This window comes from Lagenorhynchus albirostris, chromosome 8, assembly GCF_949774975.1.
Source record: "Lagenorhynchus albirostris chromosome 8, mLagAlb1.1, whole genome shotgun sequence".
Taxonomy (NCBI): domain Eukaryota; kingdom Metazoa; phylum Chordata; class Mammalia; order Artiodactyla; family Delphinidae; genus Lagenorhynchus; species Lagenorhynchus albirostris.
In genome coordinates this window covers 5992912-6009243 of record NC_083102.1, presented here as the reverse complement: position 1 = coordinate 6009243, position 16332 = coordinate 5992912, and the positions used below count along the sequence as shown (strand labels likewise).

General features: G+C 58.5%; 1 protein-coding gene across 10 annotated transcripts in view; it reads left to right on the top strand.

The window, feature by feature from the left end:
• AGAP3 (ArfGAP with GTPase domain, ankyrin repeat and PH domain 3) overlaps nt 1-16332 on the top strand; it is a 56417-nt gene that overhangs the window by 15523 nt on the left and 24562 nt on the right. For 4 of the 10 annotated variants that reach the window (XM_060156349.1, XM_060156347.1, XM_060156355.1 and 1 more), the window contains exons 2-7: nt 13678-13736; nt 13995-14082; nt 14264-14349; nt 14495-14636; nt 15045-15179; nt 15322-15449. In XM_060156349.1, the coding sequence (XP_060012332.1) occupies nt 13678-13736; nt 13995-14082; nt 14264-14349; nt 14495-14636; nt 15045-15179; nt 15322-15449 (638 nt within the window). Of the gene's footprint in view, nt 1-11434; nt 12498-12699; nt 12719-13456; nt 13562-13677; nt 13737-13994; nt 14083-14263; nt 14350-14494; nt 14637-15044; nt 15180-15321; nt 15450-16332 lie in introns of those variants that run through there. The other 6 variants (XM_060156353.1, XM_060156345.1, XM_060156346.1 and 3 more) reach the window with 6 other exon arrangements.

Sequence of the window (16332 nt, the reverse complement as noted above, 5' to 3'; positions counted from 1 at the left end):
ATACTGCACGCTGGCTTTCTCTAGTTGCAGCAGGCGGGGCCTACTTTTCGTTGCGGTGCGCGAGCTTCTCATTGCGGTGGCTTCTCTTGCGGGGGAGCACGGGCTCTAGGCGCGTGGGCTCGGTAGTTGTGGCTCACCGGCTCTAGAGCACGGGCTCAGTAGTTGTGGCACACGGGCTTAGTTGCTCCTCAGCACATGGGATCCTCCCGGACCAGGGCTCGAACCCGTGTCCCCTGCGTTGGCAGGTGGATTCTCAACCACTATGCCACCAGGGAAGCCCTGTAGACTTTTTAATGACGGCCATTCTGACCGGTTTATCACACAGACTGTTGAAGCGTCTGGGGGCAGTTTTCCTGTAGAAGGTTGCGCTCTGATTCAGGCGCTGAGGCTGCTTGGTGTTATTTAACTTGTGCCTGTATCCCGCCTGCTGCCTATGACCTGAAGCGAGCTCAGGGGCTTGATGAGATCCAGGTTAAACCCTTTTGACAGGAATACCTCCTATTGTGTCACATCAGGCCCTGCTGTTAGTGATGTTAAGGACATGATTACCAGATGTCCTAATCCTGAAGGCCCATTGCCTCCCCCTTTGTAATTCATCAGTAATCTGTAGGGTGAGACTTTTGCACCTTGGAAGTAAACTGCTCCCCACAACTTTCAGTCAGTGGTTTTCAGTGCCTCAGTGATCGTGCCTGAATCTGTTCTGTTGGGGCTGCCACGTGGTGATTTTCTCATCTGGACATTCCTTCCGCAAGTCTTAGCTGGTACTCTTCTGTCAAGAAGGCCGCCCCCACCCCCTTTGCCTTTTTTTAGGAACACTCTTGTTTCATGGATTTTTGTTGTGGTTCTTATTGTTCAGATGTTATAATCAATTATAAAATTAACAGATTTAATTACACTTTTGTAGAATAGAGTAGGAGAATTTGCTTGCCATGTACATATGCCAGATAAATGGTTAAGATGCCTATTATACAAAGAATTCCTCTAAATTGTTAAGAAAAAGGTTTTTAAAACCCCAAAGACAGGGACTTCCCTGGTGGTCCAGTGGGTAAGACTCCATGCTCCCAATGCAGAGGGCCCGGGTTCGATCCCTGGTCGGGGAACTAGATCCTGCATGCGTGCCGCAACGAAGAGTTAGCATGCTGCAACTAAGAAGTCCGTGTGCCGCAACTAAGACCCGGTGCAAGCAAAAAACAAAACAAAACCAAAAAACCCAAAGACAAGTGGACAAAGAATAGGACCAGGCAGACAATTCAGAGAAGAGGAAATGGAAATTGTTGATGACCATGAAAAGATGCTTAGCCTCAGAGTCATCAGGGAAACACAGAGCTGAAGAGCAAGGTACTGGGTTCCTCGTTCAGTAGCAGAAGGTGAGCTGATGACTCGATGCTGGTGAGAGTGGCGCAGTGGGTGTTCCCATGTGTTGCTGGTGGGGGAATGGGGGGGGCAGTGAATTGCTGCCTCCTATTTGGAAAGTAATCAGGCATTATCCATGAACATGAAAAATTCATATTTTTCTTTGAACCCAACTTTTCTACTTTGGGGCATGTAACCTGTGGAAAGAAAACACATAGGTGGGACTTCCCTGGTGGCACAGTGGTTAAGAATCCGCCTGCCAATGCAGGGGACACGGGTTCGAGCCCTGGTCCGGGAAGATCCCATATGCCGCGGAGCAGCTAAGCCCATGCGCCACAACTACTGAGCCTGCGCTCTAGGGTCCGAGAGCCACAACTACTGAAGCCCACGCGCCTAGAGCCCGTGCTCCGCAACAAGAGAAGCCACCACAATGAGAAGCCCGCGCGTAGCAACGAAGACCCAACGCGGCCAAAAATAAATAAATAAATTTGTGAAAAAAGAAAAAGAAAGAAAGAAAACACATAGGTACACAGGTGTTGATTACAGCCTTGCTTGTAGAGGTTTAAAGACAAAAAAGGAAGCAACTTGAATGGCCCTCAGTAGGGCAACGGCTGGATGACGGATGAGTGAGGCCTGTACCCAGGGACTGGGGAGGCCTGCCAGCGTATTGTGTTAGTAGCGGCTCCTTGCTCCCAGGCCGGGCATTGTGGTGAAACGCTAAGTCCAAGTCCTAGCATTGGGGCTTTGGGGACGGGAGGGGACACTCATTCTGGAAGCTTCCATGTGAAGGAAAGGGAAGGGGGCAGAGGATCAAAAGCAGCTTTCCCAGCGTGTTGTGAACGTGCTTTTATACTGTCAAATATAATTCTAAAAAGAAGGGCAGAGTGCGTGTTTATTAGACGAGTCCCAGCCCACTTTCTTCTTTTGTGTCCCGCGCAGAGCTGGAGTTGGAAAGCTGTTGTGAGCCCCAGTCAGGCTGTGTGGTGACCCAGAGCCGCTGCAGGTGTGGAGGCTCGGGGGCCTTTGGGGGCCCGGATTCAGCCGGGAGAGCGCAAACCCACGCGTTTTTCTGGCGAGCCATTTCTTCCCTCACCCAGCCCTCATCCCTAGGTGAAACACTCTTCTGTTTCTTCTGTTTTCTTTGTAGTGTATCCTCTACAAACATTTTAGGAAACAGGGTGAAATGTACATTTTGCAGAAAAATAGAGGCAGAAAAAAATCACTGCAGGTCCTAACTGCCAAGTTGGCCTCTGTCCTCATTTTGATATGTTCCTTTTTCCTTTATTTATTTTATTTATTTTTTTGATATGTTCCTTTTTCCCTGCGTTTTTTTACCTGGGTCCATGTTACGTACAGTTTTGTATCTTGCTTTTTAAAAAGAATGATCACAAGTGTTGCTGCTGTGCTGAGTAAAAAAGTCTCTACAGATGTTATTTTATTATTTACTTATTTATTTGTTCATTTATGGCTGTGCTGTGCAGCATGTGGGATCTTAGTTCCCCGACCGGGGATGGAACCCGTGCCCCCTGCAGTGGGAGGTGGAGGCTTCACCACTGGTCGGCCAGGGAAGCCCCTGCAGATGTTGTTTTAAGTGGCTGCCTGATGTCCCACCATCTGGAGACACTGTCGCTTACTCCCTTGTTTCCGTATTGGTGGACACTCTGGTTGATTTCACTTTTTTGGAAGTGCTGGACTTCTTTGGGCCTAAACCTTTGTGTCCATGTCAGACGGTCTCTGTTGGAGTCCCTGTGGCTAATTTAGTACGAGGGGCAAAGGGCTGAGCTGCTGGGGAGAGGGGTTGGGCACATGCACGCTTGCCAGCACTAGGCCTCACGGACACAAAAGTCATGTTAAGGCTTTGGTAGGTGAGAAGTAGAACTTCATTTTTTTTTTTAATTTTATTTATTTATTTTTGGCTGCGTTGGGTCTTCATTCCTAGTTGTGGCGAGCGGGGGCTACTCTTCGTTGCAGTGTGTGGGCTTCTTATTGCGGTGGCTTCTCTTGTTGCGGAGCACGGGCTCTAGGCACGTGGGCTTCAATAGTTGCATCACGTGGGCTCAGTAGTTGTGGCACGTGGGCTCTAGAGGGCACAGGCATCAGTAGTTGTGGCTCGAAGGCTCTAGAGCGCAGGCTCAGTCGTTCCAGCGCACGGGCTTAGTTGCTCTGCGGCCTGTGGGATCTTCCTGGACCAGGGCTCGAACCCATGTCCCCTGCATTGGCAGGCGGATTCTTAACCACTGCGCCACCAGGAAAGCCCTGGAACTTCATTTCTAATTTCTGTTTCTTTGAGTCCCAAGTGAGAGCGAGTGATTTCCACGTGAATTGGCTGTTTGTACTTTCTTTACTTTGTCAAGATTTTATTTATTTTTTTAGCGACATCTGTGCGCTTTGCATGTATTAGTGATATTAACCCATCAGCATAGTCATGTTTTTGTCCACGTGTTGATTTCCCTTTAGTTATATTTCTCTTAGGTTTTTTTTTTTTACAATCTTTTAAAAAATCGCTCAGGACCTTATTTTTATGCAGTGAATCTATCGATCTTCTCTATCCTTTAAATCCAGGAACCTTGTTGCAAACTGTGTCCTGCCTCCCCCTCTCCCGGGGTCCAGCACAGCTTTCCCTGCGGCTTGGCCGTAGCTCCTCGCAGACTCCGCGGCCAGTGGGCTTCCCCGGCTGCCCGGCCAAGCTGTGCAGGGCTCGGCGAGGTTGGGGCGAGCGCTGGTGGCTGAGGTCTGAGGCCTCGGGGAGGAGGTGGGCTGAGTGAGGCCGTTGCACAGAGGAGCACAGGTGAAGGTGCCGGGAGGGGAGGTGGAGAAGACCCGCCCGCGTGGGGTCTACAGGCTGTGGACGGGCGTTTGTGAAGATGGTTTGCAGGGACCCCTCCACCTCTGCCCTGCGTGTCGTCCCCACTGCCCAGTTGTTGCTGACGGGCCGGGGACCCTTACTCTCTGCGCAGGGGTTCTGCTGGGGGCCCCTCGTCGGCTCTGCCTGTGGCGTAAGTTCGAAGCACGGCAGCTCTGCACACGGCCTTGACCTCTGCGCCCGTCTCATCTCGCAGCCGAGGGCCGTGGGGAGGCTGCAGTTGGCCACGTGGCCTCCGGGGCTCCCTCCTGGGTGGCCTCCCTTGAGCGCCCATGCGGTCACCAGGGTTCCCTGACGCTGTTTCACAGCGATGGTGTGGCCCGGGGGCCCAGGCCTGAGAGCTGATGGGCCGGTGGGGCGGTGAGTCCTCAGGCTGAAGACAGATGAGAGTAGAAGTAAGAGGAAAGCCTGGGTCCCTGATGCCTCTGAGGTCGCCCGTGCAAGGTCTCTCGCCGCCGCAGAGATGCGCTGCGTCGCCTCCTACCTGCCGGCCGCCCTCGGGGACAGCACCTCCTCCAGCGCCAAGGACATCAAGAAGATCCTGGACAGCGCGGCACTGAGGCGGACGATGACCGGCTCAACAAGGTCATCTGTGAGCTGAACGGAAAGAACAATTGAGGGCGTCATTGCCCAGGGTATTGGCATGTTGGCCGGCGCGCCCGCTGCCGGGGCTGTAGCCATCTCCACTGCCCCAGGATCTGCAGAAAGACGAGAAGGGGGAGGAGGCCGAGGAGTCAGACGATGACGTGGCATTTGGCTTGTGCCACTAGAGTCCTGCTCCCCTGCAAATACAAGCACCCTCCGCCACCTTTTTTTTTTCTGGCTGTGCCACGTGGCTTGCGGGATCTTAGTTCCCTGACCAGGGATCAAACCCGGGCCCCCGGGCCCTCGGCAGTGAAAGAGCGGAGTCCTAACCACTGGACCACCGGGAATTCCAAATAAAACCCTTTTTACATTAAAAAAAAAAGAGGAAAGTCTGAAACCCAACTGCCAGGCGCCAAAGCTCTGATTGCCACTCCCAGTCGCTCTGTGATGCGGGAGTGCTGGTGGGACTGGGAATGCTTGCTGGTGTTGAGCAGAAGAGTGTGCAGGTGGACCGGCTGCATGGGACAGGGGTAGCCCTGTGCCCCCAGGGGCCTCATCGGGTTGTCCCCACCCCACTCCAGTCCTTGTGTGGCCCAGGCAGCGCTGGGCAGTGGACCCCCTGCGGGGGGAGGTGGGAAAGGTGTGTCTCACAGTAGGAAATTAACTGTCACATGTTGCTGGGTACCTGAAGGGCTCAGGAAGATGGCAGTCGCCCAGGGAAGTGTCTTCACTGCGGGAGGGTGGTCTGACCTCAGGCCCGGGCTGGCTGCTCTGGGCTCTGTCTAATGGCGTGAATGTGAGGTGTGCCGAGGGCCCCTCAGCCCCAGACAGCGCCCCTTTGGCCTGTCGAGGTGGCTTCTCCTTTGTGAATGCCATGCGTACCTAGCAGGGCTGGCTCATGAACCAGTGTCAGCCCCTCGTACTGATTCAGGGCTGGGAGAGTGGGATATGGGGGCAGGAGTTTGTTTGGAAGGTGGGTGATGAGGAACCTTGGGGAGTCTTTTGGGAAGGAGGTTCCCTTGCTGGGAAGGGCAAGGCTGGGCCGCCCCGATGTGGGTACCAGGGCTCAGCAGGCCTCAGGGCTCGGGGCCAGACAGGTGGCCTAGGTTGGAAGGTCAGCTTCAGCCACCTACCAGCCCTCACCTTAGGCACGTTACTTGGCCGCTGTGCCTCAGAGTCCTCATCTGTAAAACGGGGAGATTAACAGTACCTTTCAGGCTTCCCTGGTGGCACAGTGGTTAAGAATCCGCCTGCCAATGCAAGGGACACAGGTTCGAGCCCTGGTCCGGGAAGATCCCACATGCCATGGAGCAACTAAGCTCGTGTGCCACAGCTACTGAGCTCACGTACCACAACTACTGAAGCCCGCGCGCCTAGAGCCCGTGCTCCGCAGCAATGAGAAGCTTGCGCACCGCAAAGAAGAGTAGCCCCCGCTCGCCACCACTGGAGAAAGCCCACGCGCAGCAACGAAGACCCAACGCAGCCCCCAAAAAACCAACCAACCAAACAAACAAAACAGTACCTTTCAGGACTTCTCTGGCGGTCCAGTGGTTAGGACTCCAAGCGTCCACTTCAGGGGCCACGGGTTTGATCCCTGGTTGGGGAACTAAGATCCCGCATGCCGCGAGGCATGGCCAATAAATAAATATTTCTTTAAAAAAGAAGACCAGTACCTTTCTCAGAGGGGTTAAGTGGTTTTGTGTGTGTGAAGTGCTCCGAGTAGAGCCTCTCATGTTCAGGAAGTGGCCGTTACTATCGGGTGACCAGTGCCGTCCCCTGTGGCTGCTGCCTTGGCTGTATAGGGCACCAAAATGGCTCTGCCGTCCCCAGGGCTGGCCGAGTCTGGCTCTGAGCCACAGGGCCAGGTATCTGTGACCTTTCTGTGCCCGGGAGCTCAGGCCCCCATGAGGTGAGAGCCGATTAGATGTTAGCATCTACAGAAGACACGAGGTGAACTGGGGACAGTGAGAGGAGGCCGGGACGTCCAGGAGGGCTTGTGGTGGCAGTGGGCCTGAGCTGAGTGTATACCGACGACTCCCGCTGGGCTGGCGGCGGGGAGGGAGGTAGCCTCCACGTCCAGGCCCTGCTGGTGTCAACCTGGGTCTGGCCTGAGAGGTCTGTGGCTTCCTTTGATGGGGAGCCCATCCAGAGGCCTCCCGGGGTCTGGGCACGTGTGTTGGATGCTCGGGGCAATGGGCAGGCTTGGCCTTGCCAGTGGGGCAGAGCCCTGGGCCTCAGTGGAGGCCCTGCTTTCAAAATTGATGATGGGAAATCAGATGCTTTTATTTATTTATTTGAAACTTTATTTTATTGAAGCATAGTTGATTTACGATGTTGTGTTGATTCCTGGTGTACAGCAGGGTGATTCAGTTACATACGTACCTATATTCTTTTGCATGTTCTTTTACATTATTATTATTTTGGCCACACTGAGCAGCATGTGGGATCTTAGTTCCCCGACCAAGGATTCAACCCGCACCCCCTGCAGTGGAAGCGCGGAGTCTTAACCACTGGACCGCCAGGGAAATCCCTCCTTTTACAATTGTTTATCACAGGAGATTGAATATAGTTCCCTGTGCTATACAGTAGGACCTCGTTGTTTATCTGTTCTATATAAATAGTTTGCATCTGCTAATCCCAAACTCCCAATCCATCCCTCACCCACCTGGAATTCAGATGCTTTTAAACTTTTGTCCATTAGACTCTCAAACTACCTGTCTTTGTTCTTAGTAGTGTACACTGACCCTCAGTCCCCCTTGCCCTGAGACCCAGAGCTTGTGCATCTGTACTGGGGTTCCCAGGTGGGGGCACAGCTCCTCCGTCTTACAGCCAAAACGGCGCAATTATTTGAATACTGTGTGGTCTTCCCTTTATGAAACTATTTGACTTCTGTAAGAAAGATGAAGCAAACGTTCATTAGCCTGTTGATGCTGCTGATATGGAATGAAGGCATTTTCAAAGCCTGTTGGACTGGAAGAGGCAGATTTTTAGCTCATGGGATTTGGCTGGACCGTTGCTCAGTTTTGAAGGTAGAGAACAACCTTTAAAGACGGATGAGGGCTTCCCTGGTGGCGCAGTAGTTAAGAATCCGCCTGCCAATGCAGGGGATGTGGGTTCGAGCCCTGGTCCGGGAAGATCCCACATGCCGCAGAGCAACTAAGCCCGTGTGCCACAACTACTGAGCCTGTGCTCTAGAGCTCGTGAGCTACAACTAGCGGGGGCGCATAGTTCATGCTCAGCAAAGATGCACGTTCATTCATTCATTCACTCGTTCATTCACAGAATCATTGCACACCACCTGCGTGCCCTGCCGAGTTCTAGCGGGGGAACATTAAACACACCAGAAAAATATCCCAGAGGGATGAGTGTTAGACGAATGTTGTGACAGCTGTGGACAGCTGAAACTTGTAAGGAGGCCGGTCCTGCAGGCCGCCCGTGTGAGTGGCGGGTCGTTGGCGGGGGCGGCCCAGGGTCTCTGCGGGCTCCCTAATCCCCAACCCGGTGACCTGCAGAGAGGACAGAGCTTGCTAGAGACCTGCGGGCCTTGCGATCCTCCGGGTGTGACACTCGTCGCCTCCCTCAGCTCAGTGATGGAAGGGCTTGGCCAACCCGCGTGGCCACTCACCGCCGGGCCACTGCTGGGGTCCTTACCGCCTTGCTCGCCGCACAGCCGGAGGCCACCTGGCTGCAGGAAGATGTGTTGCTGCCACCTCGTGGGCAAGAAGATGCCGACCGGCGTCGGAGGGCCCTGCGGCTCTTGGGACCACTCTGGCGGCGGGAGGAAGCCGCAGCCTTTGGCTTCCAGCAGAAAGCCAGCCCCTCCTGGGCTCTGAGAAGGACCTCCACAGGCTCTCTGCGGCTGCTGCGTGGCCTCACCAGGGCGCGCCTCGACACTTATCAATGGATCACCTAGCAAATATTTGAGGGAGACTAGGTACAAGGTTCTGTGGGATTCCTGCGCCAGAGGCCGCCCTTCTTTTTCCCCCCACCAGTGCACCGCTTCTGTGCAGTGCCTCACAGCTCATGCCTTTTTTATGCAGGGGTCTTTCTCTTTCTCCCTAGACACCCTGGGTTCAGCAGTGCACCCCTGCTGCCCTAGGCCACAGCTGCACACGCAGGCGCCCTCCTCTCTCAGGTCCGAGCAGCCAGTCCAGCTCAGCCAGCTCTAGAGACTGCCCTTCTCCTTCTGATTTGCCTGCGCTCAGAACAGAAGGGGGTGCTCAGTGCTCAGCCTCTGCGCGCTCAGCCTCCAGGGAAGCGTGTCCATCCTCACCCAGGATGCACGCTGCAGGCATTGCGAGAGAGTGCGTCTTTAATTCCCCCAGAAGCTTCTGTGGGGTCTCGCCCCTACACGACAGGTTCAGCCTGGTGTTTCTGATGACCTTAAGAGTCAGAGAAATGACACTAGGGCTAGTTTTATGGGATTTCTGTACGGTTTACGTGGCCCCAGCCCGATGCTTTTTAGGATTGTCCTAGTTTCCTTTGGGCTGTGTTGAGTAGTAAGCTGTTTGTCACATGTCTCTGGAGTAGAATCTTGCAGATGGAACACAGAGACCTTGTCCCTGACCCGGGCGGGGGTGTGTGTGTGTGTGACACCAACAAGGAGACAGGTGTGTGTCTGCACCGATCTCCTTTCTGGGGTCTTTGGCTGATGTCCTGGGACATTTATGTGCAGGCAGGTGCCCTTCTCTGTCTAGTTTCCCTGAGTCAGGAAAGGTTTCTAGGAAGCAGGAATAGGAAGGAGGCAGCCCCATGAGGAAGAGGAAGCTGTCCCAGGTTTGGGATTGACCCAGTCTGAGCATTTCGCCTGGACCGATTTTGCAGGTACAAGGGGAGTCAGGCGCTGGTGTGTCCTCTGAGAATGTGGCATGTTTTTTCACCTCCTGGACTGGGCACTGCTGCATGTCCTGTAGCCTGTGTGTGTGTGTGTGTGTGTGAGTGTGTGTGTGTAACTGGGGGCCTTTTACTCTCCTATCCCAGCCTGCTCCTCGCCCCCTGAGGCTAGCCAGTTGGGTTCTGAAGCAGCCCATCCCCTGTTCGGCACCTTGTCCCCCGTCCCCCCTCAGTCCCCACTTGTCTCTGATAGCTGCTGTCCTGTGCTTGCATTTTCATTGGCTTGGGGGGAGGGTTTGGAATGAGCAGGCTTCTTCTCTGGGGGAGGGGTAATCCCCTACGTGTGAGAGAGGACAGAGAGACAGATACGAAGATAGGGAAGTTCAGCGTAGGAGACTTAAACTTGGGAACGTGAGTCAGGATTCCTGGGTTGCATTCCTGTCTCCACGCCTGAAGGAGCCTGGGAAAGGCTCTTGTGCAGGAGCGACTCTTACGTGGGGGTGTGCATCCCGGAGAGGAAGAAGTCATCCTCGTTGTTGTTAATAACTAGTCCCAGGAAAATACGCAATCAGGCCCGGGGGCCTCTCCAGGCCTGGGAGATCCAGCCCAGGACTTGGGAGTTTCCAGCTCTGGGTTCCCCAGGAGCACCTAGGATGGAGAGGCCCTGCCTTTCTCAGGCATTCCCCCACCCCAGCCCCCTCAGGAATGTGCCACTTTTATCTCGTACTTTGCTTCTGACCAGGACCCTGGAATTCTAAAGCTGAGAGGGACAGGAACGTTGGGAGTTGGGTTGGACTGGGGGTGGAGGAAACCTGGGTGTATCACGTCTTTAAAGGAAAGGCAAGCCCCACTCATCCTTGCCACCTGCCTCAACTGGTTTCTCCTGATCTGCTTGGGGTCCTTGTGGATTATGGTAAACTGGCTCATCTCCAGCGCCTTGGAGGGGACTGATGTATACACTGCAGTGGAGAGCACAGCACGGCAACTGCCTGCCCCCTGCCCCCGTCCTGAAGTCATCCCTGCATTTACTGAGTGTCTGTTGCAGCCCACACACGTGAAATTCACAGGGCATCGGTGCTGAGCGTCAGGCTCCAACCAGTACTGCAGTCTGAAGCTTCACCTCTGCACAGCCTCTGGACAGGAGGTGAGAACCAGCCAGCGGGTGGAGGCTGGAGACTTCAGGGGCTCAGAAGTGAGTCACTCGTCCAGAACTGTATGGTCCAGGTCCAGAGGTTCTCTTTCGATTTTCTGCTGCCCTTGGGCAGGACAACACTTAACCTACTACAGATGATTTTATAATCTCCAGGGAAGAAGACAGCCTCGGTCATTAACAGAAGAGCTGACTAAAACATACAGCAACTCGGATTTGCGAGTTTCCCAAGCTAAGACAGGATTGCCTCGTAGAGGCTCCCTACTTTCCAGATAAGGAGACTGAGGCCCGAAGTCGGCATAACTCCTGACTCATAATTTAGGCTTTTACTGACTCCCACCCTGGTGGGTCACCTTCTGGTTCTTCCCTGGAGAAAGAGCAAATGGCCTGCTTCTCTGCAAAACCGAACTCAGTGTGTGGTGTGCCGAGGACTGTTACTTATTTGGCCTGCTCTTAATGACATCTCCTCACCTGCCTGCCCCAACCGAGGAGGAGCCCTGGGCTGGAATTTCCTGTTTTCTCAGGGCTCGGGGGCTGCCCCAGCAGGCTGGCTCTCCTGCGGCCGCCGTTCCTGGGTGTTCCAGGCCAGGCTTGCCACGTCTCTCTCGGTGTTGGGCTGGCTCCCGGCCTCTCCAGGTCTGGGCTTGCCGGCTGCGAGGTGGAGGCGTTGAGGGACTCAGTCGGCCGACACCAGGTGCCCAGAGGCCGGAGGTCAGTGCGCCTCGGCCGCGGCCCCGGCCCGGGCCCAGCCCCGCGCCCCTCACCATGGGCCTGGCCCTCGCCCGCGGGCCCTGAGCATGGAGCGGGGCTGGCCGCCAGGGGACAGCCGCAGCCGGGAGCGGCCCGCCGCCTGCCGCCGCGCCCTCAGCGTCTGCGACTCGCTGGACCTGCACGGCGCCCCGGCCGGCCGCGCTGCCTCTGCCCTGTGCGCCGTGCGCGAGCAGCCGGCGCGGCCGCAGAGCGTGTGCTCGGGCGGCCCGGGGCCACCGGCCGCTGGCGTCCGCGGCCTGCTGCTCGGCCTCCTGCGCCCGCGTCTCGGCCGCCGCGGCCCGCCCGACGGCCTCCCGCCGGCTCCCCGGCCCGCGTCCTCGGGGCGCCCCGGCTCGGCCGCGCCTAGCCCGTCGCCCAGCCCCGCGCCCAGCCCCGCGCCCAGCCCCGCGCCGGCCCGGCGCAGCCGCCCCCGGCGGACCCAGGCGCCGCGGCCCACCAGCATGACGTTCCTGGAGGTGAACCGCCTGGAGCTGGCGGCCGAGGCCGAGGGCGCTGGCGCGGGGCTGGGCCGCGCGGGCAGCGCGGGTTTCCTGCGGGGCGCCTCGCTGTGGAGCAGCCAGCGCTGGCAGGTGCTACGCGGCGGCGGCGGGCGCAGCTCCCCGGGCCCCCGGCGCGGCCTGTCGGCGCTGAGGAAGAGCTTCAGCTTCCGTCTGCGCCGCGGCCAGGAGATCCGGCGCGCAGAGTCGGGGCTGCTGCCCCGGGCGCGCACCCGCAGCGACGGCGACGCCAGCTCTCTGGGTGCCTTCTCCAGCCGCCGCGACCTGCTGCTGGGCGCCGCGGCCCCGAGCGCCGCGCCAGAGCCGGGCCGGCCCCACACTGCCGCCGGCCTCTGGAGGCTGCTCACCAGCCGCTTCCGCCGGAGGGAGCCCGCGCCCGCGCCCCCCGAGCCGCTGTGGAGCCGCCGGGCGGCCGCGGCCCCTGGGCTCCTGGGCGCGCCAAGCGGTAAGGGGGAGAGCCCCGGCCTGCGTGGCCTCCCTGGTTGGAGTCCGGGCTTGAGGGCGGGTGTGAAACAAACCGGAAACCTACCTGGGAGAAGCGGGCCTGTGCCTTGTGGGCCTGGGGGCTAGCCGGGGCTGGCCGAGTGGGATCGGCGCCGGGCAGGCAAGGCTCTGGGGTCGCCAGTGGGTCTGGAGAAGGTGTCTGTGGCAGAGGTGGCCTTCCAGGTGGGTCGGGGCAGGACCTCCCGCCCGTGGCCCTAGCGTGGTGGAATGAGAGCGGGTCGGAAGGGCCCCTTATCACTTTGGGTGCCTGAGGAGTTGGGGCCCGGGAGGGGAGGGATGGAGACGCACTCGGAGCCAGCGGGCTCTGGGTGGGAGCCTAGAACAGCAGCATTTCTAGCTCCCAGGCGAGGCTCGAGCCCTCACCTCTAGCTGCCTGTGCAGATGAGTTTGGGGAATGCTTGTGGACCCGACCGTCATAAGCACTGTTTGAGACAGCCTGGGGAGGGGGAGCAAGCCCAGCCAGAGAGGCTGGCCCAGGCCCAAGCTGCCGGGAGCCGATCGCAGGATGTCCATTACAACCTAGAGGATAAAGGAGAGGGGGGCTCTGCGTGGCTGGAGCCCGGCAGGAGCTGAGGATGGACTGGAGAGGAAGAGCCCCGGAGGTGGGTCTCTGGGACACAGAGGGTGGTGGCCTCCTGCCCAGGAGGAGCTTGGGGACGAGGGCCGCTCCCCATTGGACCTGCCTCTCACAGAACAGGGCCAGGTAAGGGCTCCTCCCTCTTCAGCCTCCAGGAATGCGGTAGGTGGCCGCACCCTGCAAGGGTGAGCTGTTCCTACTCGCAGCAGAAGCTGCAGCCTTGCCGCCCAGCTTGGGTCTGGCTGAGACCCACTGGAGGCCTCTCACCAGGTGGGGGGCGGCAGGCCGAGTGTGGCTCGAGGTAGCAACTACGCACCTTGCTGTAGCAGTAAGAGGAGGGATCGGGGCCAGGCCAGTGGAAGTGGGGGCTGGCATCGCTCTGTCCCAGCTGCGCAGAACGTTCCTGCTGCTTCCCAGGAGACCAGGGCGTGAGTGCTGTTTTCTGGCCTTGGCCTGTGAAGGGGCAGCATCAGAGGCAGCAGGTGGTGGATAGCAAAGGTGTGTGTCCCACCCCAGTCCTGACAGGCGGCCTTCTCTCCCGCAGACTCCTTTGTGAACAGCCAGGAGTGGACCCTGAGCCGTTCGGTGCCGGAGCTTAAAGTGGTGAGTGAGGCCCATGGGAGGCCCGGCAGCCCAGGGGCTGGGGGTGCGGGCTGGAGTGGTGGGCCGGCGTTGCTTCCCCCGCTTCCAGTCCCCTCCGTCTCTAGGCTTGGTCTCTCCCGTCACCCCTCTCTTCCCTGTTTCTCTTTGCTCGCCCATCCGCAGCACTGGCCCCTCTCCTTGCTAACGTATCAGCCTTTCCTGCCCCGTGTCCTCCGTCCTGCCCTCTGACCGCAGCTCTCCCGCCTTCCTGTCCCGCAGGGCATTGTGGGGAACCTGTCTAGTGGCAAGTCGGCCCTGGTGCACCGCTATCTGACGGGGACCTATGTCCAGGAGGAGTCCCCAGAAGGTGAGCGTTACGGGCCTGCCTTAATGGCCGCCGTCCCTCTTTCCAGTTGTCCGTGCGGGGGCTGCAGCCCTTGGCTTTCTCAGCGCTCCCGTCTTCTCTGTTGGAAGCCGTGGACTTCTTCCGTTTGGCCCCCGTGGGCTCGCTCTTCTGGTTTTGGGCCTGACCGTGAACTCTGTCCTAGGGGGTCGGTTTAAGAAGGAGATTGTGGTGGATGGCCAGAGCTACCTGCTGCTGATCCGAGATGAAGGAGGCCCCCCTGAGCTCCAGGTGATGCCCCTGCCCCCAGCCTTGGCCTTTGGTGCCCCTTTCTTGAGGTTCCCAGTTGGGACTGGGCAAGGTTGCGTGTGGGGAGAGGGGTACGCAGTTCACCCGTGCCCAGGTGAGGGTGGTAATTGTGCTCGGTCCCCCCTAGTTTGCTGCCTGGGTGGACGCGGTGGTGTTTGTGTTCAGCCTGGAGGATGAAATCAGCTTCCAGACGGTGTACAACTACTTCCTGCGGCTCTGCAGCTTCCGCAACGCCAGCGAGGTGCCCATGGTGCTGGTGGGCACGCAGGGTGAGCGGGCCAGCAGGGGTGACGCGGGGGCTCTGGGCCCCCAGGTGGCAGGTACAAGAAAGCCTGGCTGCCCCGCCCTCCTGGCGCTGGACCAGCCCTTTCGTGTCGCCCTAGAGCGGGCGCCTCCTCTTTGCCCCGTACGCACTGGGTCTTCCCCAGCTAAGATCCTGCCATCCGTGTGGTGGTCGTGTCCACATTTTGAGATGAATAAACAGAGTGTCTGGCTCGTTCCCACTCAGTGAGTCGGTGGCAGAGCTGGAACGAGGCCCAGACACCCGTATTCTCGTGCTCCGTGTCGTCCGCTGCCCGGGCTCTTTGCCCAGCCACCCTCTGACCGAACGGCCCACCGGCCAGCAGCCTCAGCTTCTCAGCAGGCTGAGTCAGTCCCCACTCTCCCGTCTCCAACAGACGCCATCAGTGCCGCGAACCCGCGGGTCATCGACGACAGCAGGGCCCGCAAGCTGTCCACAGACTTGAAGCGCTGCACCTACTACGAGACGTGCGCCACCTACGGACTCAACGTGGAGCGCGTCTTCCAGGACGGTAACTCGGCGCCAGGGACGCTCCCCCAGAGGGGGTCAGGCAGGCGGGGGTGGGGTGGGGGGGTGGGGTGGGGGGGTGGCGGCTCTAAGCTGGGCTCCTCGCTCCTCCCCACATGGGTAATTGACTGTGCTGTCCCCTGCAGTGGCCCAGAAGGTAGTGGCCTTGCGGAAGAAGCAGCAGCTGGCCATCGGGCCCTGCAAGTCACTGCCCAACTCTCCCAGCCACTCGGCCGTGTCCGCTGCCTCCATCCCGTCCGTGCATATCAACCAGGTGCGGGCAGCCTCCCCCCGCCCCCCGCCACTGCACGCCCCGCCCGCCGCGGCCCTGCCTCCCATTCTGTCTGTCTGCCTGCCTGTCCCCACCTCGTCTGGTCTGCCGCCTTGCAGATGGTTTGAAAGCACTGGCTCGAGTTCCCTTAGCCTGCACGACTGGCCTGGCCTCCTCTGTACCCCGTGGTGACTGCCTTCCCGCTAGTTCCCGTCCCTGCTCGACACTCTCCTTGCCCCGCAGCTCTGCAGCAGCTGAGGCCGCCTAAGCATTTGCTCTGGTCACCCACGTTAGCGCTATCTCAGTGCCCGCTTCCCGTGCAGCCGTTCTCAGGAGGCTCTGAGCTGAGCTCGTCCCTGCTGGCCCTCACCTGCTGGCCCTTCTCTCGGTGTTTGCGTTTAGAAGGGCAGCACTTACCCGCAAGGGCCAGTGGCATTTGTGACGTGTGGGGTAGTGGGGGTGTTCTGAGCCGGGTCCTGCCAGGGTTTCTCCTGTATTACCACTTGGACACCCGCCCACTTCCTGGGCCTACTGCCTGGTTGTTTTTTGGCCCTTGGCAGGCAGGCCAGTACTTGCATCTCCCCGCTCAGTCCCTGCTCGGCGGATAAGCCCTGGGCCATCACAGGTGTGCGCACTGAGTGGTCGAGCCGACAGCCACTCCTTTACTTCTGCCAAGGGCCATCGTCTTTCTGAGGCCCCCTGGCCCACCAGTGTCCTGATGACAGCCTGAGCCCTCCCTTTAGCACTTTAGACGGCGTCAGGGCTTCCCCTGTAAGCACTCCCCCGTGGAAGAAAGGAGGCACAGAAGGTCTTTCTTCACTGTCTCTGAGCGGCGCTGCCTCCGCTGCAGAACCAGCTGTGCACGGGGGCCCTGCCCACCGAGGGG